This window comes from Schistocerca serialis, chromosome 4, assembly GCF_023864345.2.
Source record: "Schistocerca serialis cubense isolate TAMUIC-IGC-003099 chromosome 4, iqSchSeri2.2, whole genome shotgun sequence".
Lineage (NCBI taxonomy): Eukaryota > Metazoa > Arthropoda > Insecta > Orthoptera > Acrididae > Schistocerca > Schistocerca serialis.
In genome coordinates this window covers 412,817,632-412,838,493 of record NC_064641.1, presented here as the reverse complement: position 1 = coordinate 412,838,493, position 20,862 = coordinate 412,817,632, and the positions used below count along the sequence as shown (strand labels likewise).

At 39.5% G+C, this 20,862-nt stretch overlaps 1 protein-coding gene across 2 annotated transcripts in view; it reads left to right on the top strand.

Moving 5' to 3' along the window:
* Nucleotides 1–20,862, top strand: part of LOC126474963 (TATA box-binding protein-associated factor RNA polymerase I subunit B) — a 337,291-nt gene that overhangs the window by 67,274 nt on the left and 249,155 nt on the right. For both annotated transcript variants that reach the window (XM_050102488.1, XM_050102487.1), the window contains exon 5: nucleotides 4,698–4,843. In XM_050102488.1, coding sequence (XP_049958445.1) covers nucleotides 4,698–4,843 — 146 coding nt within the window. The remainder of the gene's footprint in view (nucleotides 1–4,697; nucleotides 4,844–20,862) is intronic.

Sequence of the window (20,862 nt, the reverse complement as noted above, 5' to 3'; positions counted from 1 at the left end):
ACTTCTTGCATTTAAACTGTAAAGTCAGAAAGAAAAACCATGTATGTCTTCAATAATGTAGACTTCATCTCCTCCCCCAACTTATTCTGTGCTGGAGGTTGAAAAGGTCACTCACAAATTTAAATATCACAAGATATGATGCAGAGGCCATCTTAAACAGCAGTGTGTTGACTAATTCATTACAATACTTGAACACCTTGTAGAGTACTTTTGACAAAGAAACTGTATCAATGACAATTTCTTTTAATATTAACTGATGTTCATTCTGAGGCAAATGATAGCTAACAGAAAAGTGACAGCTTATAAAAATGCTTCCACTGTTCTCATGATATCACTACAATTGTCATGGCAGTTCTTCTCCCATGTTTCACACCATATCTCCAAGGCACGACCCAATGACACGGAGTAAACCTCCCAAACAACAGGTACCACAAAATGTAATGAGATTGATATCATCATCCTGGCTTGCAGATATGCTGCATCCACCCACTCCAAAATACTTGCACATGAAGAAAACAAACTTCCAAATAATATGCTGTACTAACTGATTGTTTAAATAAAACTTTTATGGTGTCGTTTCGGAAGATTATGTGCAACATAAGACTTCGCCACATTGTACAAGGGGTGTTTGAAAAGTCCGTGCAAGGTCTGAGAGATGGCACCATCAGCACATATCGACATCATGTTTAGCTAGTAGCGTCTTTGGAAAGAATGCACTCCAAGTTTCAGCCATATTGGTCTATTTCTTTGTGTTTGGCATTCGTGTGAATCACAGAACTCGAGTGATTGCCAAAAATGGATGGAAAAAATTTCGTGTGGTGATTATAAACATTACTTTATGAAAGGCAAAACATCTCAAGAGACCAAAGAGAAGCTTGACAAACTTTATGGTGACTCTGCACCTTCAATTAGAACAGTTTATAAGTGGTTTCAAAATTTTAGGAGTGGCCATATGGGCACAAGTGATGCTGAATGTTCTGGATGCCCTGTACATGTTACTACTCCAGAAATCATTGATAAAATCCATGATATGATGATGAATGACAGAAGACTTAAGGTGCATGAGATTGCTAGTGCTGTGAGCATCTTGAATGAACGGGTACATAATTTTGCTTAAGCATTTGGACATGAGAAAGCTACCCACAAGATGGGTTCTGCAATTGCTCACGCTTAACGAAATACAGGATCATGTGAAGTGTTGCAAGGATGGCTTGCAGCTGTTCAGGAAGAATCCGCAGGACTTTAAGCATCGTCTCGTCACTGTGGATGAAACATGGATACATTACTATACTCATGAGACCAAACAACATCCTAAACAATGGGTTACCAAGGGAGAACCTGCACCAAAAAAGACATAACCATTCCTTCGGCCGGAAAGGTTATGTCTTTTGGGATTCGCAAGGGATAATCCTCATCGACTATCTGGAAAAGGGTAAAACTATTATTCATCGTTATTGGACCATTTGTAAACCGAGCTGCAAGAAAAATGGCGGCGATTGGACCACAAAAAAGTCCTTTTCTATCAAGACAATGCACCAGCATACGTCAGCAGTTGTGGTCGCAAAATTAATGGAAATAGGATTCCAACTCATTTCACATCGCCCCTATTCTCCAGATTAGGATCCCTTGGACTACTATTCGTTCCCCAATTTGAAGAAATGGCTGACGAGACAAAGATTTTATTCAAACGAGGAGGTGATTGCAGCAACTAATACAGGGTGTTTCAAAAATGACCGGTATATTTGAAACGGCAATAAAAACTAAACGAGCAGCGATAGAAATACACCGTTTGTTGCAATATTCTTGGGACAACAGTACATTTTCAGGCAGACAAACTTTCGAAATTACAGTAGTTACAATTTTCAAGAACAGATGGCGCTGCGGTCTGGGAAACTCTATAGTACGATATTTTCCACATATCCACCATGCGTAGCAATAATATGGCGTAGTCTCTGAATGAAATTACCCGAAACCTTTGACAACGTGTCTGGCGGAATGGCTTCTCATGCAGATGAGATGTACTGCTTCAGCTGTTCAATTGTTTCTGGATTCTGGCGGTACACCTGGTCTTTCAAGTGTCCCCACAGAAAGAAGTCACAGGGGTTCATGTCTGGCGAATAGGGAGGCCAATCCACGCCCCCTCCTGTATGTTTCGGATAGCCCAAAGCAATCACACGATCATCGAAATATTCATTCAGGAAATTAAAGACGTCGGCTGTGCGATGTGGCCGGGCACCATCTTGCATAAACCACGAGGTGTTCGCAGTGTCGTCTAAGGCAGTTTGTACCGCCACAAATTCATGAAGAATGTCCAGATAGCGTGATGCAGTAATCGTTTCGAATCTGAAAAATGGGCCAATGATTCCTTTGGAAGAAATGGCGGCCCAGACCAGTACTTTTTGAGGATGCAGGGACGATGGGACTGCAACATGGGGCTTTTCGGTTCCCCATATGCGCCAGTTCTGTTTATTGACTAAGCCGTCCAGGTAAAAATAAGCTTCGTCAGTAAACCAAATGCTGCCCACATGCATATCGCCGTCATCAATCCTGTGCACTATATCGTTAGCGAATGTCTCTCGTGCAGCAATGGTAGCGGTGCTGAGGGGTTGCCGTGTTTGAATTTTCTATGGATAGAGGTGTAAACTCTGGCGCATGAGACGATACGTGGACGTTGGCGTCATTTGGACCGCAGCTGCAACACGGCGAACGGAAACCCGAGGCCGCTGTTGGATCACCTGCTGCACTAGCTGCGCATTGCCCTCTGTGGTTGCTGTACGCGGTCGCCCTACCTTTCCAGCACGTTCACCCGTCACGTTCCCAGTCCGTTGAAATTTTTCAAACAGATCCTTTATTGTATCGCTTTTCGGTCCTTTGGTTACATTAAACCTCCGTTGAAAACTTTGTCTTGTTGCAACAACACTGTGTTCTAGGCGGTGGAATTCCAACACCAGAAAAATCCTCTGTTCTAGGGAATAAACCATGTTGTCTACAGCACACTTGCACATTGTGAACAGCACACGCTTACAGCAGAAAGACGACGTACAGAATGGCGCACCCACAGACTGCGTTGTCTTCTATATCTTTCACATCACTTGCAGCGCCATCTGTTGTTGAAAATTGTAACTACTGTAATTTCGAAAGTTTGTCTGCCTGAAAATGTACTGTTGTCCCAAGCATATTGCAACAAATGGTGTATTTCTATCGGTGCTCGTTTAGTTTTTATTGCCGTTTCAAATTTACCGGTCATTTTTGAAACACCCTGTAGCTATTTTGCAGACTTGGACAATTCCTATTATTCAGAAGGGACCAACAAATTGGAACAGCATTGGATGAAGTGTATAAGTCTAAAAGGAGACTATGTCAAAAATAAAAAAGGTTTACCCCAAACATGTAAGTAGTTTTTATTTTTGCACTGACTTTTCAAACACCCCTTGTATGTTACAGTACAGATTCCTCTCCTTAGACGAATGACATCATCACTATAGTAAAATGCAAATAAAAAATAAAAAAATGGAGATCAGAACTCATTTTAATTTTTTAAATTAATTTTATTGATAAATTGTGTTTATTGCAGTTTAGTTCCAGTCAGTCACAGCTGAATTTGTGTATTAAGCAATTGATATCATGAATTAGCATGCGTGAACTTGTAACATAATATAAACACAGTGGAAATATGAGTAAATTAGAAATTTTGGCAATAGAGGACCTATAGTTCAGCAATTATTAAATGTATGAATTTGAAAGATTCTCATAAATCCGACATATTCATCACCAGAAGCTTTTATAAACTGCTGGTTATTGTGTCAAGAGTAGAGACTGCCCAGTCTTTTTTTATAAGAAAATGGTTACAATTATAAAACAAATAACCAAGACTGATACAGAAAATGGAAAGTAAAATGGAGAAGAGAGTCCTGTTCATTTACTTGGATTTGCACATTTTTTGCATTTGTCGAGGAATTCTCAGCAAACCAAAGCATAAGATAAGCTGTGGCATTTGAATCGACTCTCCTCTCTCTCTCTCTCTCTCACACACACACACACACACACACACACACACACACACACACACACACACACAGCTCTTGAGTGCTTGTCAGCAGGTATTAGTTAAACTGGTTTCTGTCATTGTATTTAATAGATAAGATTAGTTGTGTTCATAGTTTTATTTCTGTTATTGTGACATTAAGTATTTGCCAATCCATATTTTAATTGTAATGGTGGCACGAGGACAACCAGCTACAAAATTTAAAATCAATAATTTCCAAATAATGAAATAATGGGCTGATCAATACAAACCCTGTGACTATAGAACAAGCAGTAAGAGGATAAAGGAGAATGTGATTTTGATTGTGGTATCTCATATTTCAAGACCTTTATGTGATGGGAAACAAAGAATTCGGAAGGCAGATAAATATCAAAATAACAGGCAATATCACAATTTTTATTTATTTATTTATTTATTTTTTTAATCTATGAAAAGAAAACTGCCGATTCTAAAGCAAATAAGAATAGTTCAAAGGCAGGCTGCAACATCTCTGTGCCCACAAAAATGTGAAAAATGCTGTATAGTCTGCCCTCCCTTTCCATTTCTCTCACATTGAGCATGTTCTACAATAATTTATAATATAGATACATCAGTTTTTTATATACTTTGCAAGATCTTTTCCTTATGATGAAATTGTTATTCTACCTTATAGAGAAAACTTATGGTTGAAGAAGCAAAGAGGGTGCAGCAAGATGTTGAGGCTTCCTTAGATTTTTCTTCTCAACTTGAACAGAGCTTGAGAGAGAGAGAGTCATCTGTGGAAACAATATCCATTGTCTCCTGCAGTTCAAGATCAAGGTAATATGGAACAATGGCAAATAAGACCCTTAGCATAACTTTAGGGGGTTTGGTGGTGGTGGCGGTGGTGGTGGTAGTAGTAGTAGTAGTAGTAGTAGTAGGAGGCATAGGCATACTCTTCTGTCCATGGAGCATTAAGCAATGTTTGTTCTTTGTTGAAATACAACTCCAGTTATTAACAATGTAGGAAAATGTAGATTGTTACTTATCGTAAAGATGCCATGCTAAGTTGCAGACAGGCACAATTAAAACTAAAAGATGCTGACACATAAGCTCTTGACCACAGCCTTCATCAGAAAAAGAGAAACACACACCCTACATTCACACAGGTGAGCACACCTCACTCACGCCTGACTGGCAACTCAAGTCAGAATGCATGCAGCAGGCATTCTTGTCCTAGCTGCCAGAGTCGGTGGCCGTGTGAGTGAGGTGTGCTCGCTTGTGAAAAAAAAAAGGGGGGGGGGGGCATGTATCCTCTTTTTCCATCAAACACTATGCCCAAAAGCTTGTGTGTAAGTGTCTTTTAATTGTGTCTGTCTGCAACATGGTGTATTATCTTTTCAACAAGCAGCAGTCTCTCTTTTTCTGCATTGTTGATATTCCTACCTGAAGTTTCCATTATTTCATTCCAAATATCATTATGATTAAAACTAATATACTTTATCATCCAGAAGAGTAATAACACATTATCCTTAGAACATAAGTACTACCAGAGTTTAAACTTACTGTTATTCATGCACCTACTGTATCCCAAATAAGTCGTGTATGGCACATGACTGTATTTGTTACAGCAGGAAATCCTGGTGAAGAAAATTACATCAGCTGTTCATTCCTATCCATTACCAACAACCAGTCTGGGTTATCTGTGATCAATAGAGAGAATTGCGATCCTAGCAAGCGTTCTGTGGTGAACACCTTTCATTTTAAGCTGTACTTATCGGCAAAAGTATATGGCAGTTGAAGTTTGAGTATCTGTGCAAGTTTCAGTGACATGCATGCAGTATATTATTTTTCACTTTGTAGGTCTGCCATTTGCACTTCTGCAAAGATGATATATTGTGGGAAACAAAAGCAGCAGACTGGAAAACTGGGGCTATATTAACCGCACCACTAAGCAAGCCACAACTCTGACAAAACGCAATCCTAAGCAAACTTCCTAACTGCCCTTCATATATTTCCAAAGTGATGCCAAAAACCAGAGAATTTCCTTCTGAAAAACAGGAGAAAAGGGGAAGCTGCTGCACTGAGGGCATCCATAGAGGGCAGTATTAAATTTCTAGAAGAATATAATAAGACACTTTCCTTAATTTCATTTCACGAACTGATAAAGAAGCTTGATTGTGTTACTTATAGTGAAAAGTGGCCAGAAGCAGTGAAAGATTCATATATACTGTTTTTTTATGTAGACACTGAAAGAACACCACATCATGTCTTGTTCATAATTATTAATCAGGAATTCAGTGTAAGAATTTATGTTAAGGGTTGTGAAATCACTTCCAAGTAAGTTCCAAAAACTGTAATATCCAAGATCTAGACAACATTATAATATTTGTTGCAAATTTAGTGTGCAAAAAGGAAGAAAAACATCTTCAAGACATCATTGTTGAGTTGTTAGATAACTTAGAATGTGAGGGGAAAACTAAACCTGCTGTGGAATTCATAAGAAGCCAGTTTCAGTTAAGCTTTTCACCTTCTGGGAGACATAGGTTTCCTCCCCATGTTTTAGTATTTGCTTCTTTGTAGTTCTTCATTTCAAGCCATGTTTACAGATTCATATGAAGCATTGGAAATATTATTCTGCCTCATCCTAATACTATTAGAAACATCTGTGCAAATACTGATGTTGATCCTAACATTCCAAACTTTCTGGCTTACATCAGGGAGAAAGTATCAAACCTGAATTATCATTGATTGTTTTGTGACACTCATGTTAGATGAAATACACATTAAGCCAACCATGGACTAGATAAGAGGAAATTTAGTTGGTATGGCTCATGACACCACTACTCTTGCAACAGTTGCTCATGTGTTTATGGTGCAAGGTGTAATTTCATCATTTAAACATGCTGCCCACATCTTGTCTGTAAATAAAATGACTGCTGGCCAGTTGTTCAATGTTGGAAGTCTTAGGTTAAAGGTTATTTGTATTTGTTCTGACAATAACTGAATTAATAGAAAAACTGTCAGTAATTTTGCAAATCCATCAGAACTTAATATTGCTTACCCACACCCTTCAGATCATTCCAAACCCTTGTTTTATGTTATAGACCCAATACACATTTATAAATGCATCAGAAATAACTGGGTGAATTTGAAAGATGAACTTCTGACATTTTGTTTCCCCAGCTTTGAAAACATATCTGTGAGAATGCAAGCTTCATTTTCTGCAATTAGGTCCATATTTGCAATTGAAACTAACAAATTACTGAAATTTGGATATGGCTTAAGTATGGAAGCTCTGTGGCCCTCTTCATTAGAAAAACAAAATGTAAAGCTTCTTTGTTAAATTTTCAATGACAACATCAATCGTAGTTTACTGGAGTTGGGACCTACAAATAACATTAAAAATTATGAAGGAACTGCTGAATTTATTAAAATTTGAAAGGCCTTAGACTTGGAGAGGAAATGCAAAAGCCTCTAACAAGCCACAAGGATGATGAGAGGTGTAAATTTCTAGAAAATTCTCTAAATTGGCTAGACAACTAGAGCTCGATGAATTTGTCAAGTGGTAAGCTCAGTAAGGAAACACACTCTGCACTCAAGCATACAACATACGCATTATTAGAACTGAGAAGGTATTGTCTGTCAGAACTTAAAATGTCGTACTTGCTGCCTGGAAAATTTCAGACTGTTGCCTTGGAAACCAGGTTTGGATTGTATCGACAGCTGCCTGGATCCCTGTACCATGTTTCAAATGAGGCAAATATTTGAGGCAGAGAAAAAGCTGAGATTATCAACTTTGTTAGAGCTTTCTTTACAAGGTGACTCAGCTAGGAAAATTGTAATTAGATCTCTACAAAGCTGCAATGTCTGAATGTCTTCATGTTGCCTGTGACATCTGAGCATCAGGTGTTTGTAAATTAAGTGTTAGTCAAACAGTGGAAAATCCAGGATGGAATATAACAATATGAGAGAAGGAAAGTTGCTACTGACCATATAGTGGAGGTGCTGAGTCAAGGTAGGCACAATAAAAAGATTCACACAATCATAGCTTTCGGCCATTAAGGCCTTTGTCAGCAGTAGACACACACACACACACACACACACACACACACACACACACACGCACGCGCACACACACACACACACACACACACACACACACACACACTCACACTCACACAAGTGCAACTTGCACACACGTCTACAGTCTCAGAGAGCTGAAACTACACTGTGAGCAGCAGCACCAGTGCATGATGGGAGTGGCGACTGGGTGGGGGTAAGGAGGAGGCTGGGGCGGGGAGGGTGAGGGATAGTATGGTGGGAGTGGCGGACAGTAAAGTGTTGCAGTTTAGACGGAGGGCAGGAGAGAAGGTGCGGAGGGGGGAGGGGGTAAGTAGCGGAAAGGAGAGAAATAAAAATAAAAAGGAATTAAAAGACTGGGTGTGGCGATTAAATGACGGCTGTGTAGTGCTGGAATGGGAACAGGGAGGGGGCTGGATGGTTGAGGCCAGGAGGGGTACGGGAATGTAGGATGTATTGCAGGGAAAGTTCCCACCTGCGCAATTCAGAAAAGCTGGTGTTGGTAGGAAGGATCCATATGGCGCATGCTGTCTTCATGTTGCCTGTGACATCTGAGCATCAGGTATTTGTAAATTAAGTGTTAGTCAAACAGTGGAAAATCCAGGATGGAATATAACAATATGAGAGAAGGAAAGTTGCTACTGACCATATAGTGGAGGTGCTGAGTCAAGGTAGGCACAATAAAAAGATTCACACAATCATAGCTTTCGGCCATTAAGGCCTTTGTCAGCAGTAGACACACACACACACACACACACACACACACACACACACACACACACACGCACGCGCACACACACACACACACACACACACACACACACACACACGCACGCGCACACACACACACACACACACACACACACACACACACACACACACACACACATACTCACACTCACACAAGTGCAACTTGCACACATGTCTACAGTCTCAGAGAGCTGAAACTACACTGTGAGCAGCAACACCAGTGCATGATGGGAGTGGCGACTGGGTGGGGGTAAGGAGGAGGCTGGGGCGGGGAGGGGGAGGGATAGTATGGTGGGAGTGGCGGACAGTGAAGTGTTGCAGTTTAGACGGAGGGCGGAGAGAAGGTGCGGAGGGGGGAGGGGGTAAGTAGCGGAAAGGAGAGAAATATAAATAAAAAGGAATTAAAAGACTGGGCGGACAGTGAAGTGTTGCAGTTTAGACGGAGGGCAGGAGAGAAGGTGCGGAGGGGGGAGGGGGTAAGTAGCGGAAAGGAGAGAAATAAAAATAAAAAGGAATTACTTCACTGAGATTAGGGGTATCATGTTTGGCAGCATGTTCAGCTACAGGGTGGTCCACTTGTTTTTTGGCCACCGTTTGTTGGTGACCGCTCATGTGGACAGGCAGCTTGTTTCCAGAATGAGATTTTCACTCTGCAGCAGAGTGTGTGCTGATACGAAACTTCCTGGCAGACTAAAACTGTGGTGATTTACAAGCTAAACTGCAACCGCTGTGCTGCATTCTATGTGGGCATGACAACCAACAAGCTGTCTGTCCACATGAACGGCCACCGACAAACTGTGGCCAAAAAAAAGTAGATCACCCTGTAGCTGAACACGCTGCCAAACATGATAGCCCTGATCTCAGTGACTGCTTCACAGCATGTGCCATGTGCCATATGGATCCTTCCCACCAACACCAGCTTTCCTGAATTGCGCAGGTGGGAACTTTCCCTGCAGTACATCCTATGTTCCCGTAACCCTCCTGGCCTCAACCTTCGTTAGTCACTGTCCTCACCCGTCCAGCCCCCTCCCTGTTCCCATTCCAGCACTACACAGCTGTCATTTCATCGCCACACTCAGTCTTTTAATTTCTTGTTATTTTTATTTCTCTCCTTTCCGCTACCTACCCCCTCCCCCCTCCCTACCTTCTCTCCTCCCCTCTGTCTAAACTGCAACACCTCACTGACTGCCACTCCCACCATACTATCCCTCCCCCTCCCCATCCCAGCCTCCTCCTTACCCTGACCCAGTCGCCATTCCCATCATGCACTGGTGCTGGTGCTCGTAGTGTAGTTTCAGCTCTCTGAGACTGTAGACATGTGTGCAAGTTGCGCTTGAGTGCATGTGTGTGTGTGTGTGTGTGTGTGTGTGTGTGTGTGTACTGCTGACAAAGGCTTTAATGGCCGAAAGCTATGATTGTGTGAATCTTTTTATTGTGCCTATCGTGACTCAGCACCTCTGCTATATGGTGAGTAGTAACTTTCCTTCTCTCGTATTGTTAAGTGTTAGTCAGTGTCATTTGGAACTTATCGGTCTAGAATTACCAGTACTTACAGTCATTGCTGGATACTGTTGCTACAGCACAATAAAGAAGTTAAAGTATGGTAACTGTGCTCAGTTTTTAACGATAGATAAGCAGTTGGGATGTGGTGCCGAGCACAAAATAATTAAAGATCTTGGTAGAGGTGGCTTGCGATATCTACAGTTAATGCCATTGCTGATAGTAATGTATTCTTTTTGTTTCATGCAAAAACTGTTATCAAATGAACACTGTGATTCCTTTCTTAAGCTTCAGAACCAATGGCAAACAGGATGTAAATTAATTCTTGATTGTGTCATGGCCATTGATGATTTTGCCGTAGATGTCTGTGATAAATATTCAGGACTAGAATTGTGTAAATCTGTTGTTTGTACAGGTGTTAATATTTTGCATTATAACTATTGTAAAATGGAAAATGACAAGGTGCGTAGGTCATTAAACAAAAGGAAACTGCAAACTGTGGTGGAAGGACATATTTTAAACAAAGAAAGCAAAAAGAAATGTACATAATTTTCATTAATAGTTATCCACTTTTGTTATCTTAAACAATACATGTAAGCTCTCCCTACACATATTTATTTCTTCAGCTCTGATGTTACAAAACTTTCACCATTTTCAATACAGAGAGAATATACTTTGTGTCTACTCTCTTACTGTAATGAGTATTACTTAATGGTGTGTAGGATGGTAAGTGAGCTGTTAGGTGTTAAGAGGAAGGACTGATAAGAGTCTCTAGTCATAATTGTTTGTCATGTTCCTCCTATTACATATTATCAATGTGTTTTCAAAATATTGCTGGCACTTGTTATTCCCATACCTGTGAATCATGTCTCTGATGTAAGGTATTATCATTTTAGATACTATGCAAATATCAAGTACTTAGTATGGGTGCAGGATGGTGTGAGTGAGCGGTTAGGTGGTAAGAGAAGGGGGGGATAAGTGCCGTTAGTCATAATTGCTTCCTTTGTTCCTCCTATCATTTTTAACATGTTTTGAAAATATTTGGTTTCTGATATCCAACAGATCATTTAAGAGTTTTCTAATTTCTATTGTTCTTTGAGTGCTGCATTCCTTAAGTATGAGATGTATTGCTGACACTTTTTATCCCATTCCTTTGACTCTTATCCTTGTTGTGAGATGATGTGGTTTCAGATAGTATGCAAATGTCAAATAGTGTGGGTTTGGTATAGTGTGATTGTGTTGTTAGGTGGTAAGGGGAATGGCAGATAAGTGCATCTAGTCATAATTGCTTGTCTTGCTCCCCCTGTTCTTTTCACTTTGGAATATTTGGTTTCTGATACCCACTAGGCAATTTATGAGATGTCTATTTTCTATTATTTTTATTTGAGTTTTGCTTTCTGGATGGATGAGATGTGTGCTTTTGCTGACACTTGTTATTCCCATATCTCTGACACTTGTCCCTGATGTGAAGTGTTACAGTTTTAGCTATTTAGTTAGTTAGTTAGTTTAATGTTCTATGGATCATTTTGCATGATAAACCATAATGATTTGGAATGAGTCATTTTAAATCCACATTGCAAATTAATTTGTACATATGGCTACATGCTGAAGATTTTTAAGCGTGTTTTACCACACAAATGTGAAAGGAGCTGTTCCACACTTGTGACCTGAGATGATGTCTGCTTTTCTGTGAAATGTTCTGCTGGTCATGTGCACCACTTTTAATTTTGATATTTGAACTAGTAAATTCCTGGATTCCTAATGTTTTAATAAGTACCTTTTCTTAGTTCTGGCGCCTTGTTTTGTGCTGCATTGTGTATTTTCTGAATATGTTACTTACTGTATGTACTCATCCTAATATTTAGATAGGTCTGTTTCTGCTATATAGCATACCTTACTAAATAAAAAATAAAGCTGTTTCATCCCTCCAACAATCTGCTTGTAGTTTTCCACTGAAAGCAGCAAAATCTTGTTTCACATTCAAGATGCCATGATAGCAGCTTTACTGTCTCTATGATGGCTCTCATTCAAATTGCTTATTATCTGCAGAGCATTCTTTGCCACATCGCCATTTTGTAGAGTTTGGTGAGAAATATTTGCATATCTTTGACCATGTGCTATTTTGATTCTGCTTTGAAAGTTAATTGTGGTTGGACAGGGGTGTCGTGTGTATTTCCTTTACAGGTCATGAATTTTGATTGTCTTGTTTTTCTTCCTCTATTTTTGTGAAAGTTACTTTTGTGTAGAAAACTGTCATTAGTGGGATGTAATCTCCCATTTGAAAACTTACATCTATTATCTTCCCTACATATTGTGCTGTGCCCATTATCACAATAATAGGGAACCACACTATTAATATTTAAGAAGTTTTGTAGAAGGAATTTGGTATCTAGAAATGCAAATGTGGTATAGTTAGAGTAATTATTACCATCTGTCCTTTCATTAACTATTAAGAGGCTGTGGCATCAGTCATTATGTCTGTGAAGTAAACATAGAAAATGAAAACAAGGTTACATTCATGAGGACTATTACATTGTAACACTGTTCAATGTTTCCGTAAGTGCATGTAGAATGAGACTTACACTCGGTGGCTGAACTTCCCCGGATGGGGCATCCCAGCCAACAATGCCATATGATCATTTCATTTCATTGTTAGAGTAATGCTGGGATGTTTCTTGCAATTCATAGATACTTCTGTATGTTTTGGTTGTGCTCATAGGTGTAGTGAGAGTTATCAGTAATCTTTTTTTCCACTTTTATTGTTTACAATTTACTTCAAACCATATATTTGAAATATGTTATGGATGTGTATTATTATTTATTGAACATTGGTCAGATGTGTAACCTGTATATTCTACCATTTTGTTTATGTCATTGTTATGAGAGTAAAACTGTGTCAGTGTAAATAAAAACTTTGGTACGATTGAAGGGGGCGCCGGAAGAAAATGCTACCCAACAATTATGGATTAAACTGTTAACTTTATCTGTTACTTCCCGATACACAACATTCTGGGAGGCGGTAGTTTCACATGTACCGTCAGAATATACTGCCTACTCTGTTTATGTCTTTGTCTTTAAAATTAACGAAACATATACCATACAATAACTCAAAATATGCTGTTGTTAATTCAGACTTTCTTCTGCCATCTGCTTCAGTGTTGTATGTTATTTTACATCTGACTACCTTAGAAAAAAAAGAAAATCCTTTAAGTCTCAGTAATGTCATTTCTTACAGCTTGACAGCTGTTAGTGCCTCAATTTTTTCAGCATCCAAAGTTGTTTTAAGCGCAAAAAACCTTCATGATTCTATATCTGACACAGCTGAAAACAGTAAATGCTTCCGCTTTTTTCCCTGAGATTACAAATCAACTCACAGTAATTTCATTTATAGTCAAGCTCGACCGTCTTAATGTCTTTTATTGTCTTATATTTATCAGTTTCTGGAACGCTGTTAGCACAATGATTTGGCTAGAGGCAGGCTTGATGGTAAGTGCCTCGTCTGGATTGTGTGACGTCACAGTTGAGTTGTGAGGCCTTGTCATTTAGGTGGTGTTGATCTGAGAAGGGTGTGTGTGACTGAGCACACACAATCATGCTTTGAAGGGACTCTGAAATTTTGTTTTGCTGCGTATAGCCAACATTGATTTGTATATATTTTTCATGCTTATATCTTAGTATCATACTTCTGTTGTTACCTTAACACTTCATAGATCTACATAGAACCGTCATCACTCAAATTTACATCTAGGATAGGACAATATGAGATGGACTTAGTTAAAGATAACAGGATAGAAAGAGTAGAAGAAAATGCTCCAAGGAAAACGAAATGTGAAATACTGAAACAGTTAGCTCAGTCACCCAATGGGCATCAACCCACTGAAGCTGCAGAGATCACAGATTGTCCTGGGAATATGAATTTCTATAACATGTCAGTATTGTATTGACCAGTTTCTGAGTCTACTAAGAATACCACTTCCGGATGAAGTATGCCGAACACCTTGAAGGGTCCCCTGTAGCATGGAAAAAGCTTGCTGGTTCTCTTCTTGAAATTAGAACTAGGATATAAATCCTTAACTAATACTAAGTCATCAACCTGGAATTCAGATATAATTGATTGTTTTTAATATTCTATTTTTCACTTGTTTTTGTAAAGTTTCCTTCATCGTCTTGTGCAATTTTTCTGCTTTGATATGTATTTAAGGTGCCACTTAAATAACTCTAATAGAGGCTCACCAGTTAAAGTTTTATTCATAATATCTACTGGTGATAAGCCTGTATACATATGGGGTAGTTCATTCAAAATAATTTGTAGCTCATGAATCAGCTGAGCTCCTGCGGTATGCTTATTAGATCACTATCTTCTACACAGACGCTCAATCTCTTTCATCACTCAATCATAAGAGTTGGACTGTGGGTGATATTTTGAAATAGCTACAGTACATGTTTTATTCCTCCACACTCAAGAAATCCTTGAAGTTATTGCTTGTAAGTTGTGATCCATTATATGTGAGGGATCGGCGAGGCTTACCTGCATCTTTAAAGTAGTCTCTCAGACTTTTATACTGTATCTGAGTTGGCCTGTTTGATAGGATGAAGTTTTATATACTTCAGCCAATATTGTGTTAGTACATAAGTGACCCTCCTCAACCTGTAGGTAATTTTCCAAACAAATTAGCAGCAGTTAAATCATGCAGTCATTTTGATGGTATTATTTAAAACTTTATAGTAAATGTCATACTTGACAAGAGTGTGTGTGTGTGTGTGTGTGTGTGTGTGTGTGTGTGTGTGTGTGTGTGTGTGTGTGTGTATTGCGTATTGAACTGGGAACCTAGAAACGACAGAGAGGTTTCATCCCACCGTAGCCCTCAGTGGTTCACAACCCCACAACAGGCCACAGCAGTCCACCCACCCCACCGCCGCCCCACACTGAACACGAGGTTATTGTGCAGTTTGGCCCCCAGTGGAATCCTCCTGGGAACATCTCATACCAGGCAAGTGTAACCCAAATGTTTGTGTGTTAGAGTAATTATGGTGTACGTGGAGACATTGTTTGCGAGGCAATTGCCGACATAGTGTAACTGAGGCAGAATAAGGGGAACCAGCCCATGTTTGATGAGGCAGATGGAAAACCACCCAAGAACCATCCACAGGTTGGCTGGCACACCTGACCTCGACACTAATTCGCCAAGCGGATTCGTGCCAGTGACTGCCACACCTTCCCACTCGAGAAGCAGCGTGTTAGACCGTGCGGCTAGCCGGGCAGGCCTCACAAGAGTGTAGTAACTTTACTATTTTCTGAATTCAGTTCTTAAAGTAATATGGTTTATGCATGTGCTTTATGCACTTACAAATACCGAAATGTCCCTGTCCTTTCTGGGTAAGCAATATTGGTTTCCAACCATGCAGTAATATTTAATCTCCAGAACAAGATACTCTCAGTTATTGTCTATAATGCCATCTCAGCTGGTAAAAGCAGTGCCTGTTTGCATTGCTGAAATTTAAAGCTAAAATAATCATTTGTTCTTATTACCTGCTTTATTCTTTAAGACTAAGTGTCTGTGTATAACTTAATGTTAGGACAATGATTGTAAAAATGACATCAAAGTCCCTCAGTCCATCCTCCTTCATTCATACCTAAAGGTAATCTGGATAACACATTGGTAACTTGGTTCTGAGGACCTTTTCAAAAATGACACCAAATCCCTCTATCCCTCTCACTTCATTCACACCTAAATGTAATCTGGATAACACATTGGTAAATTGGCTCCTTTATATAATTAATTTCTGATTTGGAATTCTGATAAAAACAAGAGTTACTTCAATAAACATTTATAATGTTATGCATACTTAGGCAAGCTAATCCACTACCTAGAATTGCTGTGAGGTAAGGTCTGTTTGATGTACGACTGAACATTAGCGGGCCCGGGGCTCAGGGTGGGCCTCAGTGGATGCTCCAGGTGAGCCAGCTGCAAGGGTGTCAGTAAAAGACCAGATGTGGGTTAATCTCAGTGCTGAGAATTTTGGCAACAGCCAGTCACTTAGGAGGGCAGACTATGCTACAGGAAATGGCAGAGTGTCAGATAGTCTTACGGATGTGTAAGTTACAGCTCTCTGAACTTCGACAATAAACCACAGTTACATATTAATGCAAATCTGAATACATCAGTGATCTTAGATAAATGAGGTGATCGAATGACACAGCAATATTTCAAGATGTTTACAATCACAGTAGTTAATATTTCACATCTACATCCATACTCTCCAAGCCACCTCTATTGGCTCTCCCTTCTATTCCAGTCTTGTATTGTTTGTGGAAAGAAAAATTGTCAGTATGCTTCTGTGTGGGCTCTAATCTATCTGATTTTATCCCCATGGTCTCTTCGCGAGATATACGTAGGAGGGAGCAATATACTGCTTGACTCCTCGGTGAAAGTAAGTTCTCGAAACTTCAACAAAAGCCCGTACCGAGCAACTGAATGTCTCTCTTGCAGAGTCTTCCACTGGAGTTTATCTGTCATCTCCGTAATGCTTTCGCGATTACTAAATGATCCAGTAATGAAGCGTGCTGCTCTCTGTTGAATCTTCTCTATCTCTTCTATCAACCCTATCTGGTACAGATCCCACACCAGTGATCAGTATTCAAGCAGTGGGCAAACAAGTGTACGGTAACCTACTTCCTTTGTTTTCGGACTGCATTTCCTTCGAATTCTTCCAACGAATCTCAGTCTGGCATCTGCTTTACCGATGATTAATTTTATATGGTCATTCCATTTTAAATCACTCCTAATGCCTACGCCCAGATAATTTATGGAATTAACTGTTTCCAGTTGCTGAGCTGCTATATTGTACTAAATGATAAAGGATCTTTCTTTCTATGTATTTGCATCACATTGCACTTGTCTACATTGAGATTCAATTGCCATTCCCTTCATCATGCGTCAATTCGTTGCAGATCCTCCTGCATTTCAGTACAATTTTCCATTGTTACAACCTCTTGATATACTACAGCATCATCCGCAAAAAGCCTCAGTGAGCTTCTGATGTTATCCATAAGGTCACTTATGTATATTGTGAATAGCAACGGTCCTATGGCACTCCCCTGCGGCACACCTGAAATCACTCTTACTTCGGAAGACCTCTCTCCATTGAGAATGACATGCTGCGTTCTATTATCTATGAACTCTTCAATCCAATCACACAATTGGCCTGATAGTTCGTATGCTCTTACTTTGTTCATTAAACGACTGTGGGGAACTATCAAACGCATGCGGAAGTCAAGAAATCCGGCGTCTACCTGGGAACCCATGTCTGTGGCCCTCTGAGTCTCGTGGACGAATAGCGCGAGCTGGTTTTCACATGATCGTCTTTCTCTAAACCCATGCTGATTCCTACAGAGTAGATTTGTACTCTCCAGAAAAATCATTATACTTTAACATGATATGTGTTCCAAAATTCTACATCTGATCGATGTCTATAGTTCTACACATCTGTTCGACATCCCTTCCTGAAAATGGGGATGACCTGTGCCCTTTTCCAATCGTTTGGAACACTACGCTCTTCTAGAGGCCTACGGTACACCATTGCAAGAAGGGGGGCAAGTTCCTTCCCATATTCTGTGTAAAATGGAAGTGGTATCCCATCAGGTTCAGCCGCCTTTCCTCTCTTGAGTGATTTTAGTTGTTTTTCTATCCCTCTGTCATCTATTTTTATATCTACAATTTTGTCGTCTGAGTGACAATCTAGAGAAGGAATAAACACTTTTACAATTAACCAATGAGTTAACAACTTTTAACTGCATCATGTGATTTCGATAAATGATACCTCAAATAATAGCATTGCACTACGGCTGTCATCGCTGAAAGCTACTTATTTGTATGTGTTTTATTTATTGATTTACAATGTCTTTTATATCTTACTCATTATGCAGAAATTTGTCGGGACATTGTATCCATCACAATTACACAGAAATGGATACAGAATGAATACCTCATAATTTGTCATCCTTGTGAATTTATTTAATGAACAGTTTACTATTTTGCCATCGACCGAGATACTGCTGCAGTGGTTGGCACACAGGACTTGCATTTGGGAGGACGACAGTTGAAATCCATGCCCGGCCATCCTGATATAGGTTTCCCGTGATTTCCCTAAGTCTCTTTATGCATATGCCGGGATTGTTCTTTCGAAAGGGCATGGCCGACTTCTTTCCCCATCCTTCCCTAATCTGATGGGAGCAATGACCTTGCTATTTTGCCAGTGACTTAATTTAAATGTTGATTTCAAGTTCTATTAAAAAACTGAGCAAATTTAAAAGTGGTTACTGATATGTGTCAGCAGACACCACAGGTGTACAGAGAACAAAATGATTCTTCTGTCAAGAAGGCATAAATCATTGTTTAAATAATATCACTGGGGAACAGCCATTTTGTTGTCCTAAATCTGTGACTTGCACTTAACTAATTTTTGGTCCCTGAATTCAAAACTGTTAGCAGTTTTTCTCTATCACGTCAAGTTTTTAATCTACAGGATACTCTCGCTTTACCCTAAAAGTCATTAAAATTGGGCATACAGAGGAAAATAAAGTGGGTTCTAACCAAATGTAGTAGAATATTAGAATATTTTATACATTCAAAAGGTTATTATAATATTCAAAGTTACATTGTGTTTATACAGATAATAATAACAAAGATATTAGGGTACAAATTTTTGCTTATAACTTTTCCTACAATGTTACATCTGGGGACATTCTCGCTTGGTGCTCCAACAGTAGCCAGCTGTCATACCAACATCCCATCTACCTTGATACCTTGCTTCCATGACTTTCAAATCTTGGTGGAATCGCTCACCCTGTTCATCCCTAACAGCACCAAGAGTTTCTGGAAAGTTAGCAAGATGGCTATGTAAGAAATGCAGTTTGATGCTCATGTTACAGCCAAGCTTTTTAAAGCTCCCTAATAGTTGTTGAACAATTTCGATGTAATTCTGGGCTTGTGTATTTTCTAGAAAGTCCTCGACAATACTTTTGAATCCCAACCAAGCATTCTTTTCAAGTTCGGTCATTGTTTCTATGAAACGTTCATCTTTAATAAGTTGCCAAATCTGAGGCCCATCAAAGACACCAGCCTTCATCTTCTCATATGACAAGCTAGGAAATGCCGAAATGATATACTTAAAACAGTATCCTTCGGTTGACATAGCTCTAACAAATTGCTTCATGAGACCTACTTTTACATGCAAAGGCGGAAATATAATTTATTTTTTTTCTGTCAACAAGTGCATGATTTACAATGTTTGGATCACCAGGTTTCAGGTCAGATCTTGGCAGCCACTTTGACTGCACACAATGCTTCTCATGAGCTTTGCTGTCCCATATACACAGAAAACACGGATACTTAGTATACCCTTGTTGATGGCCAAGAAGGAAAGAAACTATTTTAAGGTCAACACAGATGAGCTATCAGTGCAAGTTATATTGCAACATATCAGTGACCTTCTTTATGTCTTCGTATTTTTCATGCAAGAAAACTGAATGGCCTAGTGGGACAGAACCATATAAATTTCCATTGTGGAGGAGAACACACTTCAAGCTACGTTTTGACTTGTCTATAAACATTTGCCATTTGGTTGCATTATAGTCTGAAATTCCCAATTCCTTCATTCAACCAGGTATGTTGTGGCACTACACATATCCATCAGCACTCCGAAAGAACTGCAGAAATGGATTTTCTCTCGATCGGAAGTAGGTGATTTTAGCTCCTTTTTCTAACAAGTTTTTTTCGTGCAGTCGTGATGCTAGAAGTTTTGATGCTTTTTTGGGTAGTCCCAAATCCCTTACCAAGTCATTTAACTAATGCTGATTAAATTCTTTATGAACAGAATCATTGTCACCTTTAAAATCTTCTTCACTGTGGTCACTTCGATCTTCACCCAACGCATCTTCTTGTATTTCCAAGGAGGGTAATTCTTGAAACACTGGCGCTGAGTGATACTGAGTCAGATGCTTTTTGGAAGTCAAGAAAGTCTGCATCTGCCTCACAACTTTGATCCTTGACTTTCAGGTTGTCATGCAAGAAAAGTGTGAATCGAATTTCTCGAGACCAATGTTTTTGAATTCATTATGATTGACATGAAGGCGGTCATCCTGTTTGGTGCATCTCATTATATTTGAGGTACTTCATTATGGTTGAGCTCGGAATATGCTCTAGAACTATATAGACATGGATATGAGTGAGTTTTAGTTTTTTGGCTCATTTCTCCTGTGCTACTTGTAGACAAGTGTGATTAGTGCTTTCTTCTGACCACTGCCACTGTTCTTTATTCTAAGGACCTATGATATATTATGATTAAAACAGGAGCTTACTCATTTGCAAAGTCTCTACAGAATCTGATTAGGATTCCATCAGGCCATGGAACCTTGTTTGATTGTAACTATTAAGTTATTTATCAGCACCACTGACACTAATGTTTATATCACTTAGCCACATAGTGATATGAAAATTAAACTGAGGCAATGTGTCTGTTTCTGT